At 47.7% G+C, this 10,356-nt stretch overlaps 1 protein-coding gene across 2 annotated transcripts; it reads right to left on the reverse strand.

The window, feature by feature from the left end:
- Positions 1 to 581: 581 nt before the first annotated feature.
- Positions 582 to 9,063, reverse strand: PDP2 (pyruvate dehyrogenase phosphatase catalytic subunit 2). Of its 2 annotated transcripts, none has more exons than XM_040253429.1 (2): positions 8,986 to 9,063; positions 582 to 5,322 (listed from the first exon to the last, which is right to left on the reverse strand). In XM_040253429.1, exon 2 carries the CDS (start codon positions 5,269 to 5,271, stop codon positions 3,676 to 3,678), a length of 1,596 nt encoding a protein of 531 aa, XP_040109363.1. In that variant the 5' UTR covers positions 5,272 to 5,322; positions 8,986 to 9,063; the 3' UTR covers positions 582 to 3,675. The 2 variants fall into 2 exon arrangements, with proteins under 2 accessions (XP_040109363.1, XP_040109362.1); XM_040253428.1 differs by having other exon boundaries at positions 8,884 to 8,993.
- Positions 9,064 to 10,356: the final 1,293 nt, after the last annotated feature.

A 10,356-nucleotide genomic window follows, 5' to 3' on the forward strand; every position in this document is an offset into this window, starting at 1 on the left:
CTGGTTTTACAAGGCCAGTTAAATAATGTGAAGTCCCAGCAAGCCTCAGCCCTGAGTGTGTGGAGACCATCACAACAAAAGCCTCTCTTTTCCTTCTTTTCAGCTCTCCACACAAGTTAACGCTAAGCAACGACTTCCTGCGTGGCTGCTGCTGCTGCTGCTAAGTCGCGTCAGTTGTGTCCGACTCTGTGTGACCCCATAGATGGCAGCCCACTAGGCTTCCCCGTCCCTGTGTAGCAGGCAGACAGACACCAAAAATTGGCCGAGAAAACTTTAGGGTAGCCTTTTTTTTTTGATGTGGAACATTTTTAAAGTCTTTATCACATTTGTTACAGTACTGCTTGTTTCATGCTTTGTATTTTTGGCCCCAAGGCATGTGGGATCTTAGCTCCCCAGCCAAGGATCAAACCTGCATTCCCTGCATTGGGAGGCAGTCACCAGACCAGAGAAGTCCCTTGGGTGGACTCTTGAACAAACTAAAATCTTCCATGGCTAGATACAGGTCGTGAAACAAAGGCTGGCCTAATCTAGTACCCTAAGGACCTTACAAATACAAATGTTCAAAACCGAAAGAAGCCAAATCTCATTTTGCCTCTTTTATTTACAAGTTTCACTTAAATATCTCTCATGGTGAGAAAATCAATGTCAAAAAGAACATTGGTATACAGTTTACAAATATCAGTAAATATTAAATAACATGGTTAATTTTTCCAGGTAAATGCTTGATACAAAATATTTTCCAGGAGGCTAGTTAAATGTCAGGTGCCTGAGGTGTCAGGGAAAGAGCCTCGAGCCTGCTCAGGAGATGGTCCCACTGCAGGCCACCTGTGTTTGCACTTGGTGACACATGTGGGAGCTCACAGGACAAAGCAGTGCCACCAGCCTTTATTCCTAGCCCCAAAGCCGCACCAGGGCTTCCTCTGTGATGAGAGCCACGTTCAGAGACAAATGAACCACTTAAAATGAGACTAGGATGGCTCAGTTCCAGAATATCCTGGTTTAACCTGGGAAATGCAGAATTCCAAAACTGTCAAACGAAGAATAGGTCACTAGGGACTGATGGGTGAACAAGTCGAGCCAGACTCATTCTGAACATTTTCTCTGTCGACCTTTTAGGCCAATCATATTTCTGGGGAAAATGTTAACATACCTCAAAGTTTACACTTTCATTATAATAAATTAGCTCTAATGTTCCAAATAACATCTCAGAAAACTGAACACATAACTTGACCTAACATACTAACTTGAACTTAGAACTTCTCTATCCATTTTGATCAATCCCTAGAAACAGCAGAACTGTATTATTTATATAACAATATCTAAAGTATGCCAATATTACCAACATTTCTTACCTAAAATAAATAATGCAATTTAAAGGACCAATAAAGCATAGTTTATTCATAAGTGAAATCTTAAACAATCTCATTTTTTAGTTCATTTTACAAGTCTCTATATCAAAATCTTTACATACAAGGAATGATACGTATTTCAGAAGACCTGACAAGTACCACCAACACCCCCTCAAATTCTACTATCATCCTCAAGTGGTAGCCCATGTGCCTCAGGCCAGTGACACCAAAATTGTAGTCAGGGAGTCAGACACACTGGGGTTAACCAGGAGGAGCTGCTCCTTGAAGCATTCATGGCAGAGTTCACAGTGGATAAAGGGCAGGCAATAAACCAGCCTTTCTTCTCTCTCAATATGCCAATTAGAAAGCAAATCTATTAGGCTGAGAAAAAACACAGACACCCTTGAAGAATAGGTTGGATGTCTGTATTCTCTCAGCTGTTCCACAAGTTAATCAGGTATATTTAAGAGCCCATGCAAGGCTCCAAAACAGAATTCAGACACTCTGTAACCCCAGTAAATGCTCTGAGGGTGTGCCAGGGTTTAGCTGGCATAAAGAATGAAGGATTTCAGACAAGTAGTGTTTGGCTCTAGTAACGAAACTTCATGCAAGTTAAATGATAGGGATTCAGGTTTTATTTGAGTTCAGATTTTTCAGAATAAAAGGACAAAGCCTTAAGCACTCAGAAGAGAATTTCTTAGACAAAGCAATATCACTAAACGTACAGGGAAACATCCGTAGGCTGTCTCAACACTTGAATGTCCCTTGTCCTGAATGTGAAAGTCATACCTAGCTATTTTGCTTTCTTTTCAGTGGGTGGCTCAAGGGGGTGAGATGAGGGGAACCATCAACAGGAAGATAGTACAGGAAAATAAAGTCAGTTCTGCAGGTTTATATTTGTTTCCATCTAGAGACACACTTCCTGTTTAACTACAGCAATTTCAGAACATGAAATTTATCCTCCTAAAAAAGATCCCTATGGTTTAATTTCCCAATAAACACAGACTGTGCAGCCCACAGAAGCTACTACAGGTTACACTGTTTTTTGCCCAACTCCTATACTAAATAAGGCCTAATTACCGAGGAGTAGCAGTGGTCATTTATCCCACTAGTCTATGGGCAAGTGTCCCATCTGAAAAAAATCTCCCCCTTCCCTCCTCCCCACCACCCCCGGGGATGCAGCCAGGGAGCCTTGGTTAGCAACTGTTCTCAGGTCCTTCACATTTTTACCTCTCCAGATTCAGGCTGAATCTCAAAGTCTAGAATCCACTGCATAAGCCAGTCCTGCCTAAACTGTCACGATAACCACACGCAGTCTTGAATTTCCTGCTTCCCTGCAACCATGTGAAGTGAGAGCATTCTTTCTAGACAGTATTGCACAGTCAGCAGGGTGACTGAGTTCAGCATAGCAGTGGGGGAAGGAGCATTAGGAGGAATTAGAGGAATGTTTGAGAAGTATAATCAGAAAGGCTAAGTACTATACGTAAATCTGTAGAGATTTACCGAACACTGGAGGAAATTTTATTAATGAAGGAAAGGCTAGGAGTTAAGGCTCAGACAGAAGTTACCTCCTAGCATGGCTCAAAGGTTCAAGGGGTGGGACACAGAGGAAGGGCTTGAAAGCTACACAAATTCAGCTGGTCCAGAGGCCTGGTCACCTTCACCCTCAGCCGAAAAACCAAGAAAACTCATTCCAAGCATGCTCGCTCACAGCACGCCTGTTGTGGCAAGTCTGAGGACTCAATTTTAACAAACTAAATCAGAACTAGAATGCAGCATTACTTTTCACAACTAAACACACACACAAGTTAGAATATTGCATAGAAAAGTGTCCTGTAATATGCTTTGTAAACCTAGGTCTTTAGTAACTTCAGGATAAAAAACAAAAACTTCCCTTCATAGTGTAGCAGTCCATGATTACACACAGAATTATCAAGTCTCCAGATTTTGCAGCAAGAGCTCAGAAGATCCTGGACTTCTTCATATTCTTAGAACCATAATTAAATTTACCCTTTCCAGGCTCAGGCTGACAGTTTTAACAGTATCTTTATAAAAGGACTTACTTGGGTTACATGAGCCCAAGACAAGTCGATCGTCTCTGTGCTCTACCCTCTCTGCGTAGAAGTGACCAAAACACGCAGGCACATAAAATCACTAGATTTGTTTTTAATCCAAGGCTGTTTTTTCCTCACATTAGTCTATAATTAAGCAAGCTGCATCTATCCACCTGCCCTTCAACCACAGGGTCTAAAGAGCCAGGTTCCGAGTAAGGGAAAATGTCTCAGAAGAACACTGAAGTTAACCTTGGTAACAGGGTGGGAGACTCTTAACTCCCCTTGGAAGACGCACCAATTGAGTCTGAGTTGAAATACACCACGGTGACTGTGATGTCATCCCTGTACATCCTTGCCAAGTCCTCCGGCAACGTCAGCATCGCCGACAGCCGCTCAGGCTCCATCTCCCCGTATTCGTTGTTTCCTATGGCGTATCTGATCAGTCGTGTGGCTGCGTTTTGGTCCGCTGCATGGAGCCCCTGGGCTTTCCTCTGCTGCAGCAGGCTCTGCATGAGTCCCAGATTGGTGGGTCTCTGGGCCAGGTCTGGCTTGTGCTGACCCTCTTCAGCCAGGTGCTCCACCACCAGCCTCACCACATCCTCGTTGCCCAGCACGTCCCACAGACCATCAGAGGCCAGCACGAGGAACTTATCCTGTGGCCTCAGCCTGTGGTAGGTGACCTCTGGCCTGGCCGTCAGGTAAGGTGGGGTGTAGTAGTGCGGGGGGGTGAACTGGTAGATGTTGAGGGCCTCGGTGTCGAAGCCCCGCTCCAGGACACTGCGCTGCAGCTCTTTACTCCACTTCAGCTGGACGTCCCCAAAGGCCCTGCAGGGCATGAGGACTCCCAGCAGCCTGTTTTCCATGATGACCGTCCTGTCCTCGGACTCAGGATGCTCCCTCTTCAGCCGTGACAGCTCGGCTGGGTTCCAGGCATTGTGGTCCTGGGTGAGGGGCAGACAAGACCACATGCCGTTGTCTTCCTGGACACCAAGGATGGCCCGGCAGTCACCAGCGTTTGCCACGTGCAAGTGAACCCCATCAACGTGGGCCAGGCAAGCCGTTGCCCCTGAGAAAGCGACCTGGAGTGAAAGGTTCCTGGTCATCTCATCTTCGAGGGGAGCCTGGATCTCTAGCGAGATGTCAGAATCCAGTCTCTGGAAGGAGTACATTAATGCTTCCTCAGTGTTCAGCCCCATTTCCATCTGCAGGTTCAGCAGCTCCTGCCAGTAGACGCGGAGGTGATCAAGGTGCACCGACGTGACATCCTTGTAGATACTGTCCCCTGGGTGCTTCAGCCACTGAAGGATGGGCAGCAGGGGCTTCATGCTTTCCATGGACTCCTCCATCTGCTCCAGAGTCTGCTGGGACATTAGTGACACAGCCACATAGTAGAAGAGCCTCTCGCTCACTGCTTGAGCACATGCGTGGCCACCATGTCCATCGAAGATGCCAAACAGCAGTCCATTGGTCTGCAGGCAGGCAGCTATACCTCCCCGGTCCTCCAATGGGGAATTGGCAGCTAGCTGGTTGCTCTCAAATCGTAACACTGAATCTGGAGCTCTGCTGACAAGGTCAAGAATCTTATGGGCCGACTCACCAGCTCTCAGCACTTCATTTACCTGCTCCGGGCTGAGCTGCAAGTGGAAGTCCTCTTCCTCCGTTGATGTGTGTCTGTAGGCTTTCTGCAGAGCAATGCCACCACATGCAGCGGCATGGTCTTTTAGGGTGGCTTGCCCCTGGGGAAAGAGTCTCCCTTTTGATTTACTCCTATTTGAGGCATACCTTGAATATAAACGTTGTCCGCCCTGTAATGTGGCAATGGTCTTCCTTGCAGAACTGAGAATCCAGTAGGACACAGTACTCGACATTCTGAAACCGTATGAGTGAATACGTTCCTTCCGCAAAAGGGTTCTTTAAATCTGAAAATTCAAGAGGGTGAGAAATTTAATTTCTTAAAAATAATGACTTCTGCAAACACTTAATCTCAAAATATTTAAGTCTCCACACATCCCATCATAACATAAATACATTTCGGAAAATGGCTTTTTAAACACTCTGCACTTAAGAGTCACTGAGGGCTTCCCACAGTTGTTTCCTTCCTCCCAAATCCTTTCCTTGCCTCAGACCACTGCACAGCTCCCATGTTCCCTCTCCCAGGCAGGCTGTGTTCCTTTAAATACATACAAGCTCTTTCTTGCTCCCCAGCCATTTTGATAGCGGCTCTCAGTCAGAGGCCATCCAGCTCTTTAGGCAGGAAGACAGGGCAGCAAAAGAGACGGAAAAGCCACTGGAGTCAGATCAACTCTAGGCTCCAGCTGGTTATGGTAAGTGGAAAAAGTATGGGGTGGGGTACAAGAGATTCTGAAAATGATCAGACAAGGCAAAGTGAACCTGGTCATCCTCGCCAACAGCTGCCCAGTTCCAGTTCAGTTGCTCAGTCGTGTCCGACTCTTTGTGACCCCATGAATCCCAGCACGCCAGGCCTCCCTGTCCATCACCAACTCCTGGAGTTCACTCAGACTCACATCCATCGAGTCAGTGATGCCATCCAGCCATCTCATCCTCTGTCGTCCCCTTCTCCTCCTGCCCCTAATCCCTCCTAGCATCAGAGTCTTTTCCAATGAGTCAACTCTTCGCATGAGGTGGCCAAAGTACTGGAGTTTCAGCTTTAGCATCATTCCTTCCAAAGAACACCCAGGGCTGATCTCCTTCAGAATGGACTGGTTGGATCTCCTTGCAGTCCAAGGGACTCTCGAGTCTTTTCCAGTACCACAGTTCAAAAGCATCAATTCTTCGGTGCTCAGCTTTCTTCACAGTCCAACTCTCACATCCATACATGACCACTGGAAAAACCATAGCCTTGACTAGACGGACCTTTGTTGGCAAAGTAATGTCTCTGCTTTTAGATATGCTATCTAGGTTGGTCATAACTTTTCTTCCAAGGAGTAAGCATCTTTTAATTTCATGGCTGCAGTCACCATCTGCAGTGATTTTGTAGCCCCCCAAAATAAAGTCTGACACTGTTTCCACTGTTTCCCCATCTATTTCCCATGAAGTGATGGGACCACTTCATTTTCTGAATGTTGAGCTTTAAGCCAACTTTTTCACTCTCCTCTTTCACTTTCATCAAGAGGCTCTTTAGTTCCTCTTCACTTTCTGCCATAAGGGTGGTGTTATCTGCATAGCTGAGGTTATTGTATTTCTCCCAGCAATCTTGATTCCAGCTTGTGCTTCTTCCAGCCCAGTGTTTCTCATGATGTACTCTGCATTTAAGTTAAATAAGCAGAGTGACAATATACAGCCTTGACGTACTCCTTTTCCTGTTTGGAACCAGTCTGTTGTTCCATGTCCAGTTCTAACTGTTGCTTCCTGACCTGCATACAAATTTCTCAAGAGGCAGGTCAGGTGGTCTGGTATTCCCATCTCTTTCAGAATTTTCCACAGTTTATTGTGATCCACACAGTCAAAGGCCTTGGCATAGTCAATAAAGCAGAAATAGATGTTTTTCTGGAACTCTCTTGCTTTTTCAATGATCCAGCGGATGTTGGCAATTTGATTTCTGGTTCCTCTGCCTTTTCTAAAACCAGTTTGAACATTTGCAAGTTCATGGTTCACGTATTGCTGAAGCCTGGCTTGGAGAATTTGAGCATTACTTTTGAGCATTACAGAAAACTAGTCAATCTAATCACACTAGGATCACAGCCTTGTCTAACTCAATTAAACAGCTACCCAGCCTTGAGGAAATCTTGCATAGAGCACTATGCCATGTTGGGGCTTCCGTGGTGACTCAGACAGTAAAGAATCTGCCTGTAATGCAGGAGACCCAGGTTTGACCCCTGGGTGGGGAAGATCCCCTGCAGAAGGGAATGGGAACCCACCCCAGTATTCTTGCCTGAAGAATTCCATGGACAGAGGAGACTGGTGGGTTAGAGGAGGAGTCCATGGGGTTGCAAAGAGTCAGACATGACTGAGCAACTAACACTTACAACTTGTATGCCATGTTGGCCAAAAACTGGTGTCCATCACTATAGTGGCAATAATACTACTGAATTGGACACCGCATACGGAAAATAACAGAGTATGCACACTAGCTACCATTGATCCAGGTGATGAGCAGAAGCATGCTAGGAGAGAGTGGTGAAAAGTAAATCATGCAAAAATTTTCCTTAATAAAACTGGCCAGAGCTTGTTAAAGAACACATGCATGCATGCTCTGTAAATTCAGGAAACACAGCTGCCTTATTCACCAGTGGCTCTCCAGTGCCTAGGCCTCAAACACTGGCTAAACACAGCAATTTCAAGAGGTCCCAAAGCACACTAGCTGTCTAGCATCAGATACACAATGACTTCACTTGCCTGAGTTCCAGTTATCCATCCGTGGAATGGGAATACTAGTTTCTTAGGGTTTTATGAGGATTTTAAAGAAATATAACCCTTCAGCTCCAAAAAAAGATATTATTAGCAATAATCTTTTAGTATTAAGTGTATCACTGAGGATTTAGAGGTTGTTTACACCATCTCCCTATTTATAAAATACCAAACTGCAATGCCTAACGCATCAACATTTTCCCTACGTAAGTTTTAACCTACTTATTTCCCAAGGCTAGCATCAGTAGGTCAAAGGGTGTAGACTCATCCTGCCAAACTGATTTCCAAATGGTTCACATCTGCCTCCATAGGGGCATGAAGTGAACCCTACACCTTCAACAGCCTCTGACGGTATTTTTCCTTAGAAAAAAAAATTTTAAGTTGCTCTATTTTACTATTTTCTCTGGAGAACCGGGGTGGGGTGTGGAGCATTTTTTCACTCCACGTGTTTTCGGAATCCCGCCCACAAGTTTTTCGGTCTGAGTATGGAGAACGCCCACATCCAAGGACCGCCCAGTCTCCCCAGCCCACCCCGTCGAACCAGGGGCAGGATTGGTTGGACCCTGCGCGCAGAGGGCGCCTCCCCGTGCCCCTCGCCCCACCCCTAGCCCTGCAGAGAAGCTAGGCAGTGTTTCCCGACGCAAGGCTGTCTGCCGCAGACCCGACCCAAACAGTTTCGCGTATCTAAAGAAAACAGGTCCCAAAGTCAAGTCTCTGACCCACAGGTTCATAGATACGAGCGCGGCCTCCGCAATCCACCAAGCCCTATCTCCCTCAAACCATGGCGCGGCCACGTCCCTGAGTCCCAGCTTCCCAGTCTATAGATAAGGCGAATTAAGTTGAGATGCTGAGCTCCGAGGGCTAAAACAGCTACTGCGGATGTTATGGCACGCAGCCAAAGGTCCTACCCCAGGCTGCGAGCCCACGTGGCGCGTGCGCGCGAGAAGGATGACCGTAGCTGTGACCAAGGCTCTTCCCAGTCCGCCGCGGGCCCGCCCCCTCACCTCACTTCACCTCCGCTCTCCACCCCATCACCTGAGCCGTCGCCGTGGGCTGGAGCGGACGCGGGGAGGCTAGAGGCTTTCACCTCTCACGCTCGCCGTCTTCCCTACCTCGGAGCCACGTCCTCCTCTCACCGGCACCAAGGCCGCCGTGTCCGTCAGTCAATTTCACGCCCGCAAGCTGTATCGCGGCTACCCCTACCCGGGACTCACCTCCCGGCAGAGACCTCTCGTGCTGCTGATCCAGCTGGAGAAGGAAGCATTCTTTTGCCAGCCTTTATTGGTTCATCTGCAGAGGCGGGCCCCTGACGAACAGCGCAATTGTCCAATGGATGAGGAGAGTGAGAGGGCGGGCTCCAGATGGGCCAAATCCGGTTCCTCCCCCTCTCCCGCCCACCCCACCCAACCTTTACCCACCCCGCCCTCCATCTCTGTCTGCGGTTAGGCTTGGCCCTAGGCTTTGAGATTAAGCCTTCTTGTGGCTGAGCGCTCCTACCACGTGACACGCTGCCCGTTCTGCACACCTCAAACAGAGCTGCTGCTGCTGCTAAATCGCTTCAGTCGTGTCCGACTCTGTGCGACCCCATAGACTGCAGCCCACCAGGCTCCCCGGTCCCTGGGATTCTCCAGGCAAGAACACTGGAGTGGGTTGCCATTTCCTTCTCCAATGCATGAAAGTGAAAAGTGAAAGTGAAGTCGCTCAGTCGTGTCCGACTCCAAGCGACCCCATGGACTGCAGCCTACCAGGCTCCTCCTTCCATGGGATTTTCCAGGCAAGAGTGCTGGAGTGGGTTGCCATTGCCTTCTCCTCGCAGCGTCTCCCATTTCTCGTTGTCTCCATTTCTGTCCTGACCAGTTCAGACCCCTCTCCCAGGCGCCACACCCTTCTATATCCTCTTAGACAATCCCCTTAGACGCCTCCCTCGGAGTCCCTATGTACACCTTAAACACAGTTTACCCCGAACTCATGTTTTCTGCTAAACCTGCTCTTCCCCTCCTTCCCTAACCCAGTAATGGCCCCACCACGTGCTCAGAGACCCAAGCCCCAAGCCTGGGAGTCATTTTGACTCCTCTCCCCTCACCCCCACCCCTCTTCTGTCAGTTATCTGATCCCGTTCATCATCTCACCTCCTAAATATCCCTCTAATCCAAATATTTGCCTCTAGCTGCTCTACCACTCTATACAATCTTCTTATCTGGTCGCCCCACCCTGACTTCAACTTGGCCCTAGGCACTCTTCCTCTATCCCTGAAGAAGGAAATGGCAACCTCCTCCAGTATTATTGCCTGGAAAGTCCCATGGACAGAGAAGCCTGGCGGGCTACAGTTCATGGGGTCGAAAAGACTCAGACACAGCTGAGTGACTGAGCACACTCTTCTATAGGGTGACCCTTCTACAACTTAAATTGCTACTAAAAAGTCTTCATTGACTCCCCACCAACCACTGGGCCTTGAACTGACAATTACATTGGCCTGGCTACTGACAGTTATCACAATAGTTAGTGGTAGATTGAGAAAAGCTGAGAACCAGGACACATGATACTCCATCCATCCCTGTAGAATTCAGGTTATAGCCTGCTGCCTT

This window comes from Oryx dammah, unplaced genomic scaffold, assembly GCF_014754425.2.
Source record: "Oryx dammah isolate SB20612 unplaced genomic scaffold, SCBI_Odam_1.1 HiC_scaffold_13, whole genome shotgun sequence".
Taxonomy (NCBI): Eukaryota; Metazoa; Chordata; class Mammalia; order Artiodactyla; family Bovidae; genus Oryx; species Oryx dammah.

Bases quoted from the DNA above. Each gene is read 5' to 3' on its own strand.
- PDP2 (XM_040253429.1), bottom strand. From the start codon at position 5,271: ATGTCGAGTACTGTGTCCTACTGGATTCTCAGTTCTGCAAGGAAGACC.